Source organism: Cottoperca gobio, chromosome 1, assembly GCF_900634415.1.
Source record: "Cottoperca gobio chromosome 1, fCotGob3.1, whole genome shotgun sequence".
Taxonomy (NCBI): domain Eukaryota; kingdom Metazoa; phylum Chordata; class Actinopteri; order Perciformes; family Bovichtidae; genus Cottoperca; species Cottoperca gobio.
In genome coordinates, this window is record NC_041355.1 from 18,877,621 (window position 1) to 18,899,983 (window position 22,363).

Below are 22,363 nucleotides of genomic sequence, written 5' to 3' on the forward strand. Positions count from 1 at the left end.
AGGGGGCACCATTTCTAATAAGATGTGTCAGGTCTTTGTCTGGTCGCAGTCCAAATGCTCGGTGGAGATGGATATTTTATTAACCACATAAACGCATTGAAAACATTTTTCAATATGCTGGTGCTCTATAATGAAGAAGATGAAAAAAGTAAGGGAAGGAAGCATTTTGAGGCTAATCTTCCCGGTAACATTTCTGACCAATGAGAGATAAACTTACTCGCGCGTGCCATTTGTTTACAACTTTGAAGCTTGAATGTTGCCATGTGAACACGATCGGAACAAAGCAAACAAACTGCAGGTGTGAAAACGCCCTTGGTCTTGTTTTAACCCAAACCACGAAAATGTTCGCTTTGGTGGTTTTAAATGATTAATTATTTAGTTTGGAGTACTTGTTGGGCCCAGTAAAATGCTATATAATGTGATATGATGAGTGTGCCTTAAGTAACATTACATACTCGTTCATTTATTATTCAAGCCTAAACAGTAATCACTTCTTGCCCTGTAATTTACTGTAGGGCATGCTGTACATCATCCACATAAGAGGCCAAATTGCACCATAACGCTCAAGGTGATCTATAGCGGACAAATGAGAGGCCTAATTAATAACGGCAGGCTCTCGCTGGCACCTCTTGGCCCCCATGTTATTATATGTACATTAGCAGCTTGTGTTCATTGTCTGCTAATTAACCGTTGCTTGACATGCGGCGAGGGCAGCAGGATTTTCTGCTGCGTCGTTTACCTGGGCCACGTCTTCTCCACAGCAGCAGCAGCAGCGACGGTGGAATCCCCAGTGATCCACCTAAGATGGGACCCGGAGGAGCATGATGCCCTTCAGGACAGCCAGGGACTGCAGGGCAGAATGGATGGCTGCATTCACAGCCATAAATTCACTGCTTCCTAACTATCTCATTCATCATATGCACACCAGACTCCTCCTGCACCGTGAATACACCAATACACACACACACTTCCCACCCACCACTCCTACCTCCCTGGTTTGTGCTAGTAAATAAGGCATACAGACAGAGATAGGGCAGAGAGTGAAAAACATGAGATAAGTGTATCAGTGAAATGACCATATGACAATGTGCAGCCCTCTATTTCACCTTGGAATGTGTGAATTCATTCGTGTTGAGGGAGACAACAGTCCTCCTCTCTCACGCTCTCTACAAAAGATACATTTTCATATCTTCTTCTCAGCTGGTCACTATTTATTCTAGAATTTCCCAGGGTCTTTGTAGATACAGCGTCTGTGGGAGCTGTGTTGTGTGCTGGAATAAATCACATGGCTGGATGTAGAAGTGCAATGCAAAAAATAGGATGCATGCAACAGCAGTATGGTGACTAAGCGAGAAGCAGCCTTGCCAAAGACTACGTAACCTCATAAACTGAAAAGACTGTTGTGTTGTTGTTTACACTCATGCAAAGGGTATTGTCTGCTTTCAATTTTGGTTTCTGATTCTTCTTACTTTCCCTGTAAATGCAGATTTATTGCAAAAGATCAAAGTTGAAATCATTGCTAGACTTTTATCACATTTTCAGTCGAAAGAAAACCCCTGACTGAGCTCATTTCCAGAAACAACTCTTGTAAAGATCCGTCAAAGAGTTAGATTTAATATCCAACAGACTTTGTTTCCCAGTTTGAAATCTTGATATAAAAAGCATATTTAATGTAAAAACTAATAAGAAAATTGCCTCAATTCACTTTTGCACATCCACTTTCACTGTTCTAGTCGTCTTTGTTTTTCTCCCTCATTTCACTGCGACCCACTAAGTGATTTATGGCTGCACAAGACAATGTAGAGCTGAGTAAAAAGAAATTTCTCTCTTTTGACTGAATCTACATTTTTATACTTTAACTGCTATTCCAATATTAATTCTGTTATCTCAGAATCAATCATAATTAGTCTTGCTGCTTGCCAACCAGCCTGGCCTGAATGCAGTATGAGGACCAGGAGCTGGAGGAGGAATACTGAAGATGACACATATTTCTACTGCCCTCAAGTGTTCAGTAGGGGAACTTCAATGAGAGCACAAATAGAGCTGCTGGACTAAGACCTTACTGACACCATTTATTATCCACAGTGCAGCTGGACAAGGGGGCTCTGTGAAAACTGATGACATTATAGCAAACAGCTAATAAGTTTCCAGACTCCAATGGTCTGTCTCTCAGTTTTCCGGGGTAACGGATGTGGTGTTTGCACAAGGACCTCGGTGTCAACTGTAAAATGCTTTCTTACTGCCAGGAATTTGCAGCATTGAATTGCTTTGCTCGTGCTCCATCAACATCACACTGGGAAAAAAACACTGAGAGACCAAATCATCTCACAGTGCTCTCATTTCTCAGCAGCGGGTCGCAACAAGAAATTACTCGAGGCAATGGAGATTTTGTCTACAGGGATGGCAGAGGTTAGCAAGTAGAACAAGAATCGATGTGGATCGTGCAGCACTGTGACTACACTGGGACACTTTGGCAGAATGTACACAACAATACTTGCCATTGACAGAAACTTTTTCTTCCCCATAACAATAGAAAAACATTTCATTCTGCAATGCAATTGAAACATAACCAATGTTGGCGGTAGGGGCGTAGCGATAAACCAGTGTTGACCGTGATATTTAAAAAAAGTAATATTGATATCATGTCAATAGTTCCCATATGACAATATTGTGTAAATAATCCAGCGCCTATTAAATGGTATCTGTTTCTTTCTTTGGTCTTATTTGACCAGGTGTTAAGATGTTATGAAGTATATAAACATATCGGTTACATGCAAAAGTTGTTTCAACAGCCAATGTCTATATTTCAGTGTGAAGTTTTTTTCCTCCCAAATATACCAAATAGGATGATTTGCAGGTCATTCATTTGGCAAAGCAATGCTTATTGGGACTTCTTTTAAAATGACATTAGTTTTATATTACAGTTCATTTAGCTGAATATATTATATTATCAAATCTTTTATATTGGATGGTTGGCATATGTTCCAAAGGAGGATATCAGAAAAAACGTGGGAAGTAAATTCTAACGCAGGGGTCACCAACCTTTTTGATACTGAGAGCTACTTCAAGGGTGCTGAATAATACGAAGGGCTACTTGTTTGATACACACTTCCTGAATAACATAGTTGCACGGTTCACCTTTAATGATAATATTATCATTAATAATAATAATCATAATAAATATTCATGTGTGAAGAGACTGTCTGAACACATGTTAATGTTAAGTATTCCTCACAATGATTATTAACAATGATTTACCATGGTAGGAAACAGATATATTTAAACATTAATTATTTATGTTCTCAATCTATTTCAACATTTGAAAGTCAGACTTATCACATCTCTGATTTTTGTAAATATCTTTATTGACAGTTTTGTATGAATGAGCATTTTGTTCAAAATCACACCAGTTATATTTTAGTACAAAGGATTATAGGAAATCATGAACTGTCACATCTTCAGATCATAGACCGCGAAGGCTGAACCGAGCTGTCTACGAAATGAGACGGTCCGGTCTACGGGGGACTTCCTGGTACGTCACCAGTTGTTCACGCCCCTACATTTTGCCGCTCCCGTCGCCTAGCAACTCTCAGAAGTTATCAAGCGCAGTTGACGGCTTACTTAACATTTTCCCAGAGAACGGAACCAGAGATAATACTTTTTATTTTTTTTATTTTCAATCATTATTGAAGATATGCTTTATCACCGGCTGATAATGTATTTTAGACAGTGGAGGGGCATCTCATACACACTCTGGAGACCCCCCCCCCCCCCCCCCCCCTCACATGATGCATCAGGAGACACCAGCCCATCCAAGTCCAACAGAAAACGTTATCTGTATATACTGTAAATGTTATATTGTTTTATAATACTTTTGTTTATAATAATCATTCAATCATTTTCTTTGTTCTATCATTCATTTCCATTCATTGATAGGTAGTTTTATAAATTAAATAATCCCTTTTCTAAATTAATAAATCATATGTACAAAATAAATCCTTCTTGAACCTTGAAATCAATTAAGCTTTCATTTATAATTCATGTAAATTAAATGCACAATATATTCATCTTAATATATATTATTTATTTCAATTAATTTACATTTCATTTGTCAACAAGTTTCTCTAGCTGAGAGAAGAGTCTGTCCATCCTCTCCATCCTCTGCTCTCTTCTGTCAGTCTCCTTCTCCCTAAAACAAAACAAAATGTTAGAACAAGTGTATTACACCACTAAACAAAAGAGATTAAGTTGCAAAATAAGTACACATATTATAAATAATAAAATATGTATAATCAATCCGAACGATTGCACTGGACTGTTTAAGTGATATTCAACTGTCAGAAAACCAAGCAGGTAATATGAAGTATACATTATCTATACAGTCGCCACAATCTATGTAAATTATAAACATTTAAAACTCTTAGGTTTGAAAGTTAAGGTCTTAAAAGTTCTACTTTAAAAGGCTAACTTAGGTTGGATGTCGGCAGCAGCTCCTAACAGCTGCAAAGCATCTAGCTTAACTAGCACCGGCACTAACGTCCCGTAACTTAACCGTCATTTTAGCGAAAAGTTTATATTTTAGTTAGTTAGTTAGTTAGTTAGTTAGTTAGCATGGTAGCTTTGTGATACGTACAAAGTGTCCCCACAATGTGCCGCTTTGCCTAGCGCCCCATCGTAGCTGCTCCCGCTAGCTTGTCTCAGCGAAAAGGGAAATGGAGATTAAGCTTGCGCGTGGAACTCTGACCCCAGACAAGTTCATATATACATAAAACATTTTAGTTTTTTTATTCTATATTCAATATTGTCATTTTAAAATAAAGATACAAATACAAATTTTAGACAGAGCTTCATGGTGACTAGTGCTATTTTTAGAACATGCTCTGCGAGCGACTCACGTAGTCCCTGCGGGCGACCAAGTGTCCGCGGGCACCGTGTTGGCTACCCCTGCTCTAAAGGATCTACGAGGCTGCATACCACAAAGGGTTAAACTGGATAATGTGGTGGTTTTTTTGTGATTTGGGCAAACTGACCAATTAAAATTCCCACCATTTATGTTTCATTCTAGGTTAAATATTTCAACCATCCTTACTTTAGTTTGTTACTTAGATTCAATGCTAAAGAAAAATATTAAACACAGAAGCATGTCATGATGTCCAATATAATCAAACTCACAACCAAGTTTCTGTCTTGCTCCCTCTGCCCCGGGCTCTTTCTATCAAAGCCGGCCAAACAGCAGACTTCTTCTTCTGTATTAATGTATTCTATTTGTTTTGAGAGCGGCACGTCTCCTCTTCTCCTCCACAGTGGTGATTGAAACCCTTCAGGGACTTCTCAGGAATCCAGCTGACATATGGTGCAGACTGGAGAAACATGTTGCAGGCTGCGGGGCTGTGGACCCTGATCCCCAGATGTACGCTGGTGTATTGTTTTCAAACAGACTGTCACTGTCACAGGAATGAGGGGAGACTTTTCAGGATGAGTTTCTTCTGACTTCTCATGTTTTCCTCCTCAAGTCTTTTTCAATTTGAAAAAGCCTCAGGACTTTTGTCTCTCACTGCTGCAGAGCTACTCTCAGTGCTACTTAAGGCTGTGTTATCATGGGGAGCTAAAACGTATTTTAGTGTGCTCGTACTGCAATATCTACACTTCATCAAATAAATAATGGAACAACATTCACAGGTAAGATTACTGAATGATTAATAGATGACAAGCTGATGTTCCACTAGCTAGCACTAACTCAATGCTATCGCTCATTTAGCATTTGCCTTTCTGAAAAAAGTGTTACTTTCCATATTCAAAGGCAAAGTAATATACAGTACTTGTTAGACATTAAAGGCTTCATTATCTTAACAAAGTTAAACAACTATTTATTTGTTAGCATTCTAAAAATAACGACATCCATAGGGGACTTTATTACAATGATAAAGTAAACTTGAAAATTAAAATGTGATTCCACAATATATTATAATTTTCACCATATGTATGTTATTTCAGTACAAATTGATAACTATAGTTTTATTATAAAAGATATTGCATTTTCATTTTATATATATATATATGTGTGTGTGTGTGTATATATATATATATATATATATATATATATATATACACACAGTATATGTGTATATACATATATGTGTGTATATATATACCTTATATATATATATATATATATATATATATATATATATATATATATATATAAAGTATATACATATATATATACACTATATGTGTGTATACAGTATATATATATATATATATATATATATATATATATATATATATATATATATATATATACACACACATTGTATATATATACTGTATATATATATATATATATATATATATATATATATATATATATATATATATATATATATATACTATATATATATACTGTATATATACATACATAATCTAATTGAAAATGCAATTTGAAAATAAAATGTCATTTTCAAAGGCTTAACCTGCTGTAGATAAAAACAACAACAATGGAATATGTAAACAGTAAGATGATATTGTAATGGTGCAGAGTGAAAATGGTGCTGGAATAAATATGGAATGATTAAGGTAACAGGCTGCTTTATATTTATATATATATATTTGAGGACTATTTTACATAAACCAAACAAAATAACCCAGAACTATCCATTTGTATCTTGTGTGAAATAATGTTTCATATTTTCTGGAACCGACATACATTCCTATTTGATGTTTCAAAGTTCTGCAATTTCTTGTGGCATTTCATTTATTACCTGTGTTTTAAGATAAGTGTTTAGTTGGGTAACATCCTACTCTTGATGAGCTGTAAGAAATTAAAGTATATTGCTTTCTATCCCCTTGAAAGGGTATGCAAATGCCACTATCCGTACTTCACCGCAAATGTGTCTTAAAAAGCAGATTTTCATAAATTTCTCCCCAGGGATGCATCTTACCCATGAAGTTCTGGTAAAGTGCTCTTAAAGAGATGCTTTATTAGAAAGTTTAAAGTGAATAAAAAAGACAGCATAGAAAGGAGAGACGGGGTGTTAGATGCTTTCAAGGTTCCTGACAGATTTTAAACTCACAGTATGGTTAGAGCCTTTGACCAAATCAGTCGATAAGTTGCTCTTTGTGAGAATTTGCCTCTTCTTTACAGCATCTCTGCACTTAAAAAACTGCAAGTACAAGTCGAGACAGCTGACCCCAGATGTTTTAATGTCAAAATGCTCACTGCTAACGGAGCATGAAAGCCGTACTTCTCCTGCTCTTCTGAACTTTCTGAGTTTGGTATCCTGGCTTGTATCCCCGTTCTTAAAAACAGCAGCAGTATTAGAGGCTTTTTCTTTTACAAGGCAGCGCTTGAGTGCTGTGAACCCATGAGGGAGGCAGACAGTGTGTGTGCTCTTAGCCCACAAGGAGCACTTGGACAGAGATGTTGCATTAGCAGGCTGTTACCTCGCTCCTCTTCAGAGTCTAATGTGAGGTCGGCAGCCAGACTCCAGAGGTTGGGGACAAGACAAAATACACAGAGGATGCTGGAAAAGGTCACACTGCTGAGAGTAGTGCAGGGGCAGAAAGCCAGGGCTTTTTACAAGCTGGCAGCCTTGTAGCAGAGATATGGCAGCTCCTAATAGCTGCTGGGGCCACAGCTACAACATGGATGTCCTTATTAGAGGTTTGTCTGGAGTTCGAGCACAAGTCCTCTGCACTGCATACAGGTGTAGTGTTTATGGATGTAGCCCTCTGAGGCATGCGCCCCTGTCATGTCACTACTACTTGCATTAGTTTCTTTAATGGTTTTGTGGTCTCAATAGGCTCCTGATGCTTCTCATATACCCTTTTCCTCAACAGCTGCCGTCAGTCTGTTAACTGATAAATGCATCATCACTTTCTCAGTGAGCCACTTAGCCAAAGCAAAATAAGTTCAAAAGTTTGTCTTGTCCTTGCTGAATCAGGTGAGGAGCAATCACCTCAGATGGACAATAAATATCGAGTTAATAAACTGTCACAGACTAATCAGCACCCAATGTTCACGTTGCCTAATTTGAGTCCAACATATTCCATATCTTTCCTGCACAGATTATATTTGGACTATAAGATCTGTCGTCTCAGGTTGCTTTGAAAACTGATGTGTTCTAGTGCAGATTTCTTAATCTAGTTTTTTTTTTTCTTCTTGGATCTGCCGTTGCATTCCAATTTGACACCTTTGATAGAAGGTCATTGTATTACGAAGACTCGTATGGTTAAATTGGGTTATAGCTAGTTGCTTTCCAGTTTGGTCATCGGTCAATTGTTGACATCTTGATACAGGGGATTTTTAAAAATGTATATACATATTTATACATTATATATTGATTGTATATTAGCATTTTATTTTTTGATTTAATTTTCTTTGACCAAGTTTGCACCAATAGACCAAAGCCAATTTCTTATAGCAAAAACCTACTTGGCAATAACCCAGATTCTATAGATACGTTTGGTCCAAATGTTGCACCGCAAAAGAAAAAACAAACATTTGCAGATTCTACCTTTAGCCATGTGTTGATATGTTGAAGGATGTCAACCTAATGTTGTCAATTGCAAGTTACTTATGTTTTCCATGACTAGCCCATGCCCATTTCTGTGGTGCTTTAAGACAAATCAAATGCTGTTGCATGGTGTATACTACAGATTTGCGTCTTGTCCAAAGGACTATTGACCCTTTCACAAAAGCTGTAGTCTTTTAAAAAGCCATCTTTCTACAGACACCTTTGTTTGAAATAAGTCAGACTTCCAGTTTACACCTGGTTGTTTTTTTATTTGCAGTTCTTTACATTTTAGAAAAAGAATCCAAGGATTTTGCCTCCTGTGTGTTTCCGTCTGGCCTCTTCGTGGTCCATGATGCCAGCTGAGGTGGTCAGCACAATGTATCTGTGGAAACAAAAGAGCATGTTACAATAAAACTCAGAAATCCACCAGACGGCAAGGGTTCAAGATAATGGATCACAACTGTAGTCATCATATAGAAACTAGTGCAAACTATGGGATTGTTAAAAACGCATGTACCATCTATTAAATTAAAACAAAAAGTCAAAACACTAAGATAGTCGACTTCAATCGTCAGTCTAGCTCACTTAAAAGGAGCAAAATAAAGATGCCTTCAAACACAAGTTCATTACACCAGAAATACTTCATAAAGCCACAGAATAACTTCACATTTGACCATCCGATTAAACCCTACTCCATATACGAAGAATGAGCCTTTTATCAGTTTGCCAAAGTAATAACATCTTTCATGTATAAATTGTATGAGACAGTTTCAACTGCAGAAGAAACGTGTGCTTGGGTTGATTCTCAGTCTGGTAGGTAGTACTCTAAGTATTATTGTGTCCAGTGCATCTCTTTCTGCAACTTTCATACGGCTCCACAGGTAAACAAAAAACTCAAATCAACTCCAGGTAAGTTTGTTAAATTGCGCACAAATCAGATTGACGGTTTTCCGAGTAGGATGGGAGCAGACAAATCAAAAGTAACTAAACAAATAAAAGTTGCAGCTATACTGTAATTGTCAATGTGAGCTTCAGTGTTGCTCATGACCCCTTTACTTCTAGCTACATCATGATAAAATAAGACTTCAGAGGACTGTTTAAGACTCTTATGAATGCTTGAGGCCAAGTGCAGACAAGTTGCTGCTGTAATAGTGAGAACTTTCAAAAGAAAAAGATCTACTTTCAACAAGTACCATCTATTGATGGAGCGCCACACCTTTCCACAAAAGATAAAAGCTTCTGCAGCTCAGCTACACGTGTTCTCTTTAGATTAACACTAAAATAAAAAAGCAACTGAGCGTGTTCAGAGTAATGCCAGCACCTTTCGATAGTTTCAATTACAGCCTCAATACATGCACAAAACAAATTCATGAACACCAGTCACTCCCCAAACAAATTAACTTCTACTCATGAAGAAAATTGTGGCTCGTTAGAGGCTCTCATATTCTCCATCGCAGTAATTCCTGCCTGCAGATCCGGGATGCAAAACATTGGAAAATACTGACATTGCAATGTTTTTTGTTTTGTTTACCACAAAATGCATTGGGATATAAAAAAAGAAATCTAGGAATTTTAACCCTAAATTATCTACATTTTAAGTTACATTGGCGCAAAAATATAGTGCACTTTCAGCTCGAAATTAAGAGGCTAAATAAACAATTTAATCATAAACACATTGGTTCTATAGATATGAATAGGGATGACAGCAAAAGAGTCACACCCTCAAATCATAGTAAACTAGAGGGGGGCCTCGTTGCAAGAAGGGCTGCAGTCCGCTCTGGTTGACAGTCACGCAGGGAGCCCTGTCCCTCCCCGCAAGCTGAGTGATGCGACTTTTGTGCATGCTCACATCACAATGTCAATGCTGACACGATGCATCGTGCAGCCCCACTGCAGATACAGAATGATATGCACGGCTTCTGAGAAATCCCTCCCATCATTCGTACCTACTTCCATCCTCTTAGCAGGACCTACTCTGGACAACTGCTGATAAAAACACTTTTGACTAGTCAGTACAGTCTGTTCAGTACTCCAAGCACACAAGTATTGTTTCAATACAAATTGTTACAGCATATTGGGATTCGGGGCACAAAACCATTCAGATCTTTTACTTATTTACCAAAACCACCACAGTACGACCAAGCAAAGGCAGGCACCAGAACTGGCAAATTGAGCATGAAACCAAGCCAGTAACTAACTGATGAAGAGTGAAACTAGAGACCTTTGGGAATAAGCAGTCTAAACTCTTTTCAGTGGCTTCAGCACTACATTACTGCCACTACTCCGTTTGAAAAGTTAGTGAATGCAATTCTCACCCAAACTGTCTAGAGGGCAGCAGGTTGTTCTGCCACTTCTCCAGGTCCTTCAACTGGAGATCGAAACGCGGACTGATCACGCCACACTGAAAGATGAAAACACTGGTTAACAATCCATTCACACAGAAGGTAGCTAGCAGGAACTACATCCAAGGGTTTAATATTGTAAGATCTGTGAAAGCATTAATATTCCCCTCAATTAGAGACCGTTACATTAACCACTTTCCAAACCAAAAAAAAGGTCTAGTACATGTTAGCGCTTATACCAACCCAGCTTATTTAAACATAGTTAGCATGAATCTGAAATAGTCTTGAGGCGGTATAACGACAACGACATTGCTGGGCCAACAAAAAAGACTTTACCTTGTTCAGCCTGCCTGTGAGATTAACGACGATTTTTCCGGCTCTGTGGTCGTCAATTATCTCAAACTCACCAATGTAACCTGTAAATACAAATGACAAAGAAATGAAATTCAACTCACTTGAAACCATTACCATTTTTTACCTGATGAGCTTGGGGTCTCATTTGATTGAGACACCAAGCTCAACAACCTTTACCGGTCTTTGAAATAGAAGCTGACAAACATATACACAGACAGACTTTTGTAACTTACATTTCTTACATATATTAAGCAGAGCAAAGCACTGCCACATGGCCAGATTGTTAACTTGGTGTTTCATGATACCAAAACCCCAATCACTCATACCAGAAAACTTCAGTCACTCACCGTGCTTCATCATGACGGTTAGGAAGCGCACAATAACCTTGGAGCAGGGCCTGAGGAGGACCTGGCGTTTCCCACGCTTCTCAGCATTGTTGATGCATTTCAGAGCATCTGCGAGTACGTTCATGCGCACCATGATGCCTGCGGAAACAAAGAACCGTTAAGAGTGAAATGTGCTTGAACCAACCGAAATTAAGCTGCACCGGATTTCACATCCCACTGTGGGACTGTTTTTCCTCCGACCCCAAACCACTTCATTACAGTTAATACTTTTAAGACTGAAGAGGAGACCTAGCCTGTGTTTTCACATTGCTAATTGATGTCCCTCGCTTATCTGAAGAGTTTTTAAGTAGGGCTATGAGTGCGATACAAGTTTTAACCTCACACCTCTTACCTACAAGTTAGAACCGAAAGCGCATGAGGTGGAGCACATAACGTTATGTCCAGTTAGCAAAGCCAGGCTAGCATCAAATATGTCACGACACGTACCTTTCTCACAAACAGCTATTGGCAACATAGCTAACATTAGCAAGGGACGTTGAGTAAATAATTTTCTGATACCAGCCTAATTTTACCAGCAGCATTTACTTGAGTGACACTAAATAAGTAAAACGCAGAGACTACCCCCACAACAGCATGGTCCTTCGCGAGCACACAGAATAGCTACTTAGCCTAGCCGACTACATTGGCTAAGCATCTCCCAACAATTGCAGATACAACGGTCAACGCAGTGTCGACCATGTACTAAAAGTGTTACAAACGCATATCAGTGGAAAGCTTACAGGTCGTATTAGTTTGAACGTCGACACGTCTGTGGTCGCAGCTAACAGTTATCAAGGCGCCGTGAACGCACCGATTTCCAGGCCGAGCAGAGGGACCGCTCGAAGAAATGTATAACTCAGTTGTGTTTAACTAGTCTCATCAATCGAGGCGATAACCACCCCAAATCATTAATATGTACCTTGGCTTCAAGATGACCACATAAATTGAACATTTAACATACAGATGCTTTAGATACTTGGCAGATTGCAGGTGACAGTGTAAAAGAGCTTCTTACCGGTTCTGCAATATGGCGGAAAGAGGAAGTCAGGAAAAACGGCAAGGCATTATGGGAGAAAATCCAAGAGTTTTTAAATTGAGATGAGCCACACCACCACGAAATAGTTTTTAAAAAACCTTTTCTATTCTTTAATCACTAACCTGTAACCAACGCATTTGTACTGTTTACCAAGTTTCTTGGTAATGTGGCTAAAATGTGTTTGTCAATGGTTAATATGACCTGGTAACATTCATTTATTATTAAAGGTTTGCATATTTTAATACATTTATAACCTGCCTTTATATCTAAAAGGAGCTTCCCGATTCGACTCAGCTGTACTAGGCCAAATTATAAAAACCTTAATGTTGTCACTATTAAATACATGCAGGATCTTGCTGAGCAATATGTGAAACTACTTTCTAATTCGACTAACAAAAAGGCTATTAAGACACTTAATATCTGTATGTTTTTATAATATTTTTACTGTCATATAGCCCACCTCCGGCCTTTATTGTTTTGTTATTGTTCTATTTGTAAACTATCTGCTGCATACTGAATCTTCATTATGTTCTTTTGTTTAAAGAACCGTAAAGTTTTATTTGTGTCCGTTTTGTAGCAGAGCCACCTAGTGCTGAGGATGAATAATTGCATCCATATCTATCTATTGTCATGCATTTTGCTTTGCCATAACTGTCCCAAACTGTTTGTTTAGTTTTTAGAAACGAAAAGACAATCAAATATAGCGCCAGCTATATGTTAAATCTATTTTACAATCATATTTTAGTTGTCTGACCAGAGCAACGTGTTGAGTGCAATCAAAGACTTGTTGATGTCCCACATTACATGCAATATATTTTGAGCATAATAAACATAAGACTATGTTTCTTGATTTATGCACAACACATTTTGGAGTATATGAACATGTGAGGCAGCAAAGGAAAGGAAAGTGGACAAGTTCAGTTTCAAAAGATGATTTATTAGGATATAATCATTTTCAAAAAGCGGAATATCTGCAATGTCCTGATGGGTCAGTAAACAGAAGAGGCCTATCAACATCAAATCAGTCTTCAGTTTTTTGTTGCTTGTCACATCTCCACTCTCCTGTCATTTCTGCTGGTCTCAGATTTGCTAGAAGGCTCCAAGGGCATCATGCTCCCAGGCAGAATTTGTGCAATCTTTTAAAAATGTATTTCTGCTGAGCAGTGGCATTGACTGTGCATATCCTTTGAAGAGAATATAAATATCTTACTACACACAAAGATTAACATATAATCAAATCGAAGAATTCAAGGTCTAAAATAAAATACCAAGATCAAGAAAGAATCATGTTTGTTTCTTTCAAAAGGTCCATTGACACAAGCTAAGAAAAGCATGCCTTGTGCATCTGCTCATTGCACCTTCTCACATATTATGATTGCTTTACATTAAACATGTCAAGAGAATGAACAAACAGAATTGGATGAACCACAGTGGATTCCATGTTTTCAGAGAAAATTAACATCTTTATTCCCTGTTTCTACATGAACAACACCTCAGTCTGATACTTGTTACCAACAGGTACAAATCTAGTCAAATCCTTATAATTTGACAGTTATTACAATACCTACATGGAAATAAAACATACAGTTATAGTTACATCTGTACATTTCTTGCGAAACATGCATGAAATTGTGAAAAAAGCATGAGTTTAAATGTTGTCAACAATAAAAGGATCACATTACATAGTCTGTATTATGTCCATGTATGTCACTAGATTATCCTGATAACTGAGCAGTGAATAACCGCAGTTGTTGTTGTTTTTTAGGGAGTTTGTTTCTAGTGGTTGGGCCGATGAATGCCACTTTGAGATCCCTGGCATCGCCTGAGGTCTGCGCTCAAGAGGACGATTATTTATTTATTATAGTATTTCACTGAGCCAAGGCCAGCACACTATAACATTATTAATTTATTTTTTATTCATGTATGTTTACAACGTCTGTCTCTCTCAGAAACAAGGACATGTGTTTGTTAAGTGCACTAAATCTTTTATTTAAATTTATTTTTCACTCATAATATGTTTGGGACATTTATTTAGTTGATACATTTTATTTGATTTTTTTTTTTAATAAGTGCACAATGTAGAAAATAAGAGTGTTAAATAAAGGTTAATTTAAGTTCAACCGTTTTATATCTCTTCCGTTATTATTATTAAATTGTTTGTTTGAATTGTATTTTATCAGATGCAAAAAAAGAAAACACAATATCAGCCATCGGCCGCCCTGCTCTCTATATATTGCCATTGGCATTGGCCATTTAAAAAACCCATATTGGTCAACCACTAGTTTTTTTAATTTATTGCAGACTTCATAATATCAAATAGGTAAACTCCCGGCGGCCTACACAGAAAAATATTATCATTAACTAATCACACTTTTATCTTACATGCACATAAAATATGTATATATATTCTGTAATATATATATAAGTTAGCAAAGCATCAGGAGCTAGAGACCAAAACTAAGTCACAAAAATCACAATCAGTGTCTTTGAAACTGTTTTGAAAAATAATGTGTAAGTACAGTTTTTTGGGTTTTCTGAGTATCTTATTATATAAGAATCCAAATCACAATTCTCAAAATTTGCACTTCATGAATAATTGCTATTGCATGAAAAGTTTAACTGTAAGGTAGAAATAGCATTAATAAATGTTTCTTTAAAACTAATTCAAATGCTAACAACTACAGTATATATAAGTGTAAATGTTTCTTTTTGTATATGTCCTGTCAAAACAACATTTTTGTTTCTTTGACAATTTGGAGCCTGTATTTGATAAAAAGTATTCAACTCTACTGATATGATCTGAAGTTTGATATTCATGTGGAGTGATCAGGAAGAAAGTGTGTTGTAGGAGGTACAGTATGTCCGGTCGTTTGCTAAACTCAAAGCTATTCAACCACTACAACTGAAACATCTTTGATTCAGACCCAAAGCTCTTTCCAGTAGTGTCCAGTAGAGGGACAGCCAAACCACTCAGTGACACACCCACCATTCAAGACACATGAAGCATAATGGAATGCTGAGCAGCACAAGACGTAGTAACCAGATTTCTGTACTATTTCTTTGGTTACATTAAAATTTCAACACTATCTTTCCTCTATCAAGCCTTTGCATGGCTATCTCTTAAGCTAATATCCACTTTTACATTTAGCCACCATTGCTGACCATGCTAGTCAGAGAATCTGCATCTCCCTGGGGATCCAGGCCCAGCTTTTGGAGGTCAAGGCCCATGGCTACCAGCATCTGGAGCAAGGTGAGCTCCTGTTGGGTGGCCTGGTCCACCAAGGCTGGGCAGGTGGGATTGCACTGGGGCCACTGGCAGGTGTCAACCAGGTGGAAAGGACAGCCTTTGGGAGGTGTTCTGTTGTTGCGGGTTGCTTCCAAACTCCTGTCCCAGCAGTGCAGGGCCCGTGGCAGAGAGGTGCCTTTAACTTGGAAACTCATCCAGTTGCTAGACCAACAACAAGACAGGCAAGTTAGTGGTTAGAAATAAACTGAGGAAAAGACAACAAAATAAAAAATAAGTAAAGGGAAAGGTTGGCAGAAAGTGATGGAATAGGTAAGACGATAAGGTTAGAAGGAGGACCAGGAAAGTGTCAACGGGGATGTCATGGTCCGATCACAAGGTTTGCTATTTGCTTTGGCCACTTTTGCTTCATTATCTTTGTGCAGCCAGTGTGTTACATCCAAGAGGCAACCTCCAGGTCTGAAAAGTGAATCCAATGCACAAGTGCCTTAAACCAACATTCTCTCTCATGTCCAGAAGGGTGAATTTCTACTGGCTGCAAAAAGAAATTCATTGTATAGAAGTCTATGAAAAAATGGCCCTAGTTTTCACTTGATTTATAACTTCAGTTAACATTTTACTTATGACTTTATGGTCTCAATCGCTAGTTTCGTCTTCAATACAGCACAATGTTCATTTTGTAAATTATGGTCCAATTTAAAGTAAAATAGATAAAGTAAATGCTTCAGGGAATGGCTGCCTTGTGATTGACAGGTCGCTGCCACAGCATTATTCCTCTCGGTTGTACTAAAAGACACTTCACATCAGCATCCCAATTAATATCACAGTTAACGTGAACAATGCAAACCAAGCTAGCTTACTAGCTCTAGCTTTAGCTGCTAACTTAACATTTGCTGTGCTCATAATAACTGGGCCTCGCTTCTTGTCGGTTCCACACTCTCGCCAAGTATGGTCACTTCTGGCTCCAAAGAAACAAGATGACAGTAGCCAAAATGCCAAACCCGAGGTTTCAAAACGGTAGTCCACAAACAAGTGGATGACATCACTACTTCTTTTATACACTATGGTTACATCACAAAACAGCCACTGCAAAATTACCTACAATGACCTTGGACCTTCAGCACCTCCCATAAAGAATCATCACCCTCAATATATACACCTAACTTAGCCTGACTCTGTAAACCTGAGCTGAGGCTGCACTGACCCGTAAATGTCCATCTGTGCAGCAAAATAATGAGTGTGTTCAAGGGGTACCGAAGGGTTAGGGAAAGTGTGAAATGGCATTTGGTGACATGAAGAATGTGGCGTGATGAACGAGTGAACAAAAAAAGCAGCATGAGCTCACTAGGTACAGATGACGACTGGTACAGGCCAGAATAAAGTGAGGGTCAGAAGTCGTGAAAGTGCTTTACCACCACAGTAGTCAAATATCCATTCTTACCTTTTGGTAATCACTGTGTGGGAGAGGCAGGACGGAGCAAACACCGCCCTGGAAAAAAACCATATAAACAGAAGGATACAGCGATACGTTAATCCTTCTTTTATTTGAACCACCTAGTGCATATTAGATCTAACACATTACTCTTTCAAACTAGTTTTTGGGAACTTACGTGACATCGCTCAGTGAGTTCTTGAGCTCCCTGCCCAGGTTTTGTATGTACTGCCACTGCTCCTCGGACAGACTCTGTCCTCCCATGTAAATGTTCTCCACTCTCAGCTGCTCCTCATCAAACAGCCACTGCACTACAAACAGAGGGGCTAGAGGACGAGAGAGTTCAGAGGGACAAGAGTTTGGTATTAAAGATGCTCTAGTCATACATTAATAAACCTATAGATAATTGTCACCCGATTGAAGTTCCCCTCTACGGAGCTTTACATATATTCTTTCTCATCGTTTCGCATTTACTGCTTGCAAAACCCCTGATAAACGCACTAGTGAACAGTGAAGTGCTCAACACAAAATGGCAGACAAAGAAATTCAGAGACCAGCAGCATGAACAAACTGTATCGAAGCATTTAGAAGGTAAAGAGACAGACAATTTTCTCAGTAGTTGGTGGAGAACAAAACAAAGCTGAAACAGGAGTAAATACTGGAATTACTTATAATAGGCAACTGTTTGATGTATAAGCTTTATAAGGCAGTGTTGTGTCCACAGCTTGTTGCATTGCCCCCAAGTGGACAAAATCTGGGATTTTGTCTGTAGAAATGACAGAAAATGACCAGGTTGAGTCTGTGTTGCTGTCTCCACAGTGTCTTTTCTGAAAGTAGCACTCGCCAAAGTCAGAAATTGTTAAGTCTCACATATGAGGCCTTGAAGCTTATACAACTAAGCCGTGATGACATGAATTTTCACTCCTGCTACCTTTGTCAGATCTGCACAATATAAGCTGTCCAGGAACTGAGGAAAAGCTGACTTGAATTTGGCCAACCATGCTTTGTTTTGTTTTTCTTAGGGGTTATTGATCCAAGACTTGCAGATGTCTTGCCAAAGACCATATACTTCTTCCGCTGAAATAACAGCATGAAAATCACCAACATTGGACATATGTATATTTGCAGAGTCTGTCGGCTGATTAAATTCACACCTCTTATATTTCAGTGCACGTTACTTTTCAACAGTTTAAGTAAAATAAGGAGTAAAACAAGATAAATTTAGGAGGCACCAACCAGTACTCACAGGTCAAGGTTGAGTATAGTTTGTGGCCAAAGAAGCACTGCCACTCCTCTCCTCTCTTGTAGAGCTGTCGGCATCTGTCAGGCACAACCCCATTCCACAGCCTGAGAAGACAAGACACACTGTCAATAAACGCTTTAACACAATAAAGCAAAATACAACAACACTGTAGGCTACTGTGTAGCCAACTCTGTCTCCTAAAAAATATGTTCCCATACAACAAAACTGTATTCTTAATTACATTTCAAGGATTACGGTCACAATTTATAACACGTTGAAACATTGAAACAAAACAAAAACTACTTGGTTATGTTCAGGCAAGAAAACATGGTTTGGGTTATAAGTACATAAGTATGTTTGTTATGTAAGTTAAGTTATAAATTAAGTACATTGCGCAGGTGGCAAAATCTAATTATGTTACGTTAGTTAGTTTACTTAAAATAAGTAAACATTGACTTTTCCTTTTATTGAACAACGGTCTCCTTGGGGAAAATCTTGTTTTTGTTTGACCCATCCATTGATCCTCTCTGCGTGGACTGTGATCAGACAAAAACAAACCTAATCCGGAAGAACATTTTCCTTTGAAACGTAATTGACAGTTTCGTAGTATGGGAATGTAATTTTTAGGAGACCAGGCTGGTAAAGCAAAAAGTATTTCTTACATAAAATCTATATAGGCTGACTGAAGAATGCATGAGTTTACCGGAGTCCTATCTTGATAGCATCTTCAGGTAAGCAGGAAATAGTCTCGGGGCAGTTTGGTGATCTCTGCTGTTTACTTTCTAGAAACCACCCAGAGTCCACGAGGCCTCGGACCTGAGCCTCTGCACCGAGCTGCTCCAGTTGACTGGCAACCCTCTCAATGTTCAGCAAAACACCTGTTCCACCAGCACTGCAGGGGAGCCAAGAAAATCAATAAATAGTTTGGCTTTGAAAGTGCCTTCCGTTAGGGTATCAAAATTACCGCGCATGCCAGCTATTCACATTCAGACGGTGAATCCTTTTTCAGGGCTCAGGGGAGTCATGAGAACCATGTTGCTAACCTGGGAGGAATGTTCACCATTACTGGGGCAAGGCCCTTTAATAGACATTATGTCATTGTTCACAGATGACTGTAAACATCTTTATTGTTGACAAGAGGATGCACCCAAAATAAGGCATCTCTTGCTTAATGTTAGGCAAGGAGATGGTCCAGATGGTACAGAGGATGCAGGCTCTCGTCCAAAAGCTGTGGTCAGCGTCAGAGCGATAAAACAAACTCACCTCGTGCCAGACAGCATGACAACCTTGGCCAGCTTGATTCCTTTGGGGATGAGATCTTTGATGACCTCACGGATGATTAGGGATCCCATGAAGGTGTACTCAGCTGATAACAAATAAACACATCAAATGATCAGGAGCACCACACTAAACAAAGAAAAAAGTGAAAAAGTCTTGAATAATCTGAAGAAACTTACTTGCATTTGTATTTCTATCTCTCTCTTTTTCTTTGCCTTGTCGTGGTCGTGGAGGAGGGGTTGGGGCAGGCCCAGTGCCACTCCATACATCACTGGAACAGTACGGGATGAATCTAAAGAAAAGGAGACAATCACATTTGTTACACTAAAGCTTGAGTCCATTAAAACTCCACCTCTCTTCAATGAAAGTCAACACATATCAGAAATTGTAAGACATGAATTAGCCACTATAAGCTACTGGTCATACTAAACCAAGTAAGGCTGAAGCAGCAATACCCGTATGTGTTCACACCAAATGTGAAACTACATTTTCCAGTGCCGCGATTACATACAAAATCAATGCAAAGACATGAATGCCTCACATTTTGCGCCGGCAATGTGAATTTTGCGATAGCGTGAATCTTTTGTTATTCACACTATTTGAAATGTTTTAACTCGATTGAGAATTTTGCGTGATGGTTTGAAAAAAAAGATCAATTAATGCAGATTTAAGTAAAAAAAAAAAAAGCCGCTGTTTTAATATATAAGCCATAAGATCATATTCTAATGTCTAGACTTCTGTATATGACACTATCCTGTCCAACGTGGACGGGGAGAAGTCCCTGTCTCTCAAAGGTTTAGAAATGAGGATTGTCTGTATGTGACACCTCCAGTAGCCTCAATAACACACGGTGAGGATATACAAGTACTTACACAATGTTTGCATTATGCCAGTGTGGGTTTTCCTCCACTTGAGAAGACAATATTCCAGTTCCTGTAAATCCAGCAATCAGAGATCAGACAGATGTCCCCTTTGTCTCACTAAAGATTACGTAAACCAAGCAACACTGTGTGAAGTGCATTTTAAAACATGGCCGGCTGACCTACCTCTTTTTGTTTGGGGCCACCCTGTTGAGCTCATTAGTCGGGGTATATTCTGGTACCTGGAATCACAGGTCTCTTTGCTGTGGCAGCACCAGCCACCTAAAAATAATAAAGAGTAATATTAGACATTCACATTAGGCACAGTAAGGGAGACCCTTTGTTAGCACATCATAGAGGCCCGTTAGGAATGGAGAGGGAGAGGAATGCACCTGCAGCCTGCTCTGCTAACAAGACTGTATATTCACTCACAAAAAAGACAAATTATTCCTCAAATTTGTAAACTGTCAGCACCTGCTTTGTGGATTGACCTTCAGCTTTTGCAAAGTGGTTTGACATATACTGTACATAGGGAGAGAATCTGACCTGCTTAAATTTAGCAAAACCAATTGACTATACTACTCAGAATGATACATATCCTGTTAAAGACAGTCCATGTAAAATGTTTGTGTTTAGGAAATGTGATGTACACGTCTCCTATGCTCTCAGAATTTACACATGAGACAAGCAGGAGGACAAATTTCCCCCATCCCGAGTCTATCAAAGTGACAGGCAGCTACCAAAAAAGGAGAAAAACAGAAGATGACGGGATAAGATGACATCCCCATTAAAATTCCGATGGGGGCATCACGCCAAAACAAGCTGACCTTTGGGGACCAAATTAACCAGTTGGGTTTTGAAATACTCACCTTCCAGAAATAACAGCCATCGGCGGCTTCCTCTGAACTCCTTTAGGTAAAACCTGTAGAACCACAAATAAACAGGAACGGGATGGTGGAGATAAAGCAGCCATGTATGGACACACTGATGTTCTATGCTACTAAAATACTAAAATCGCAAAAAGACACTGAATGACAAAAAATCTCATGATCTTCCTGCTAAGAGTTTTAGGAAAACAAGTCATAGAAAACATCAAGAATGTCTTACCCAGCTGCTGTTCCATCATTACATGTAACTTGGGTGTTCTTGAGGAAGAGCAGCCTCATATCATCTGTCTGTTGTCCAGCTGTTCGAGCTCCTGCAGAACCCTCTCGCCCTGGTTCAGCTGTGCCTCCAGTGCCTCTCGTGCTGCCAGTGCTGCCAGTACTTCCAGTGCTTCCAGTGCTTCCAGTGCCTCTAGTGCTTCCAGGAGTCAGAGCAACCATGGCTGGAGACTGGCCAACATCCCCTCCTTGGTTCCCACCAGACTTCTTGGTGGTCTTGCCACTACCTTTAGCATTGCGGTTGTTCTGACACCAGATTGCCCCGAGCAAAAGCAAGAAAGCAACCTTGCCCAGTATCTTCATATCTGAGGCATCACAAGAAAAACAGATACATGCAATGCATCACTCATAGAACATGAACAATCCCTGTTACTTGGACCAGATCTTCAACAAAAAACTAATAGTCCATAACTTGCTGTCTAAATTAAATCCATGACTTTTCAACGGGGGGATTTACTTACTTCCTGAAGAAGAATCAGCTTTGAAGATTGTTGCTGAAGCACCCCGGG

General features: G+C 38.8%; 2 protein-coding genes across 3 annotated transcripts; both read right to left on the reverse strand.

The window, feature by feature from the left end:
* Nucleotides 1-8,764: 8,764 nt before the first annotated feature.
* rps15a (ribosomal protein S15a) lies at nt 8,765-12,764 on the reverse strand. 2 transcript variants are annotated; one of them, XM_029442204.1, is made up of 5 exons: nt 12,614-12,764; nt 11,560-11,697; nt 11,195-11,274; nt 10,832-10,917; nt 8,765-8,898 (listed from the first exon to the last, which is right to left on the reverse strand). In XM_029442204.1, exons 2-5 carry the CDS (start codon nt 11,690-11,692, stop codon nt 8,805-8,807), a joined length of 393 nt encoding a protein of 130 aa, XP_029298064.1. In that variant the 5' UTR covers nt 11,693-11,697; nt 12,614-12,764; the 3' UTR covers nt 8,765-8,804. The 2 variants fall into 2 exon arrangements, with proteins under 2 accessions (XP_029298064.1, XP_029298071.1); XM_029442211.1 differs by lacking the exon at nt 12,614-12,764 and adding an exon at nt 12,339-12,514.
* Nucleotides 12,765-15,778: 3,014 nt separating this feature from the next.
* On the reverse strand, nt 15,779-22,157 carry notum2 (notum pectinacetylesterase 2). The gene is made up of 11 exons (XM_029438629.1): nt 21,799-22,157; nt 21,561-21,613; nt 20,878-20,973; nt 20,704-20,764; nt 20,011-20,123; nt 19,817-19,919; nt 19,257-19,445; nt 18,557-18,657; nt 17,489-17,636; nt 17,320-17,367; nt 15,779-16,082 (listed from the first exon to the last, which is right to left on the reverse strand). Exons 1-11 carry the CDS (start codon nt 22,155-22,157, stop codon nt 15,779-15,781), a joined length of 1,575 nt encoding a protein of 524 aa, XP_029294489.1.
* Between the last annotated feature and the right edge of the window lie 206 nt (nt 22,158-22,363).

Coding starts and splice junctions, on each gene's coding strand:
- rps15a (XM_029442204.1), bottom strand. CDS start 11,692: ATGGTGCGCATGAACGTACTCGCAGATGCTCTGAAATGCATCAACAAT. Junction 11,275..11,559: donor AACCGTCATGATGAAGCACG/GTGAGTGACTGA, acceptor TTGTATTTACAG/GTTACATTGGTGAGTTTGAG. Junction 8,899..10,831: donor CTGCCCTCTAGACAGTTTGG/GTGAGAATTGCA, acceptor TTGTTTCCACAG/ATACATTGTGCTGACCACCT.
- notum2 (XM_029438629.1), bottom strand. CDS start 22,157: ATGAAGATACTGGGCAAGGTTGCTTTCTTGCTTTTGCTCGGGGCAATC. Junction 20,124..20,703: donor TGGCATAATGCAAACATTGT/GTAAGTACTTGT, acceptor CCTTTTCTTTAG/ATTCATCCCGTACTGTTCCA. Junction 18,658..19,256: donor GCTATCAAGATAGGACTCCG/GTAAACTCATGC, acceptor TTGTCTTCTCAG/GCTGTGGAATGGGGTTGTGC.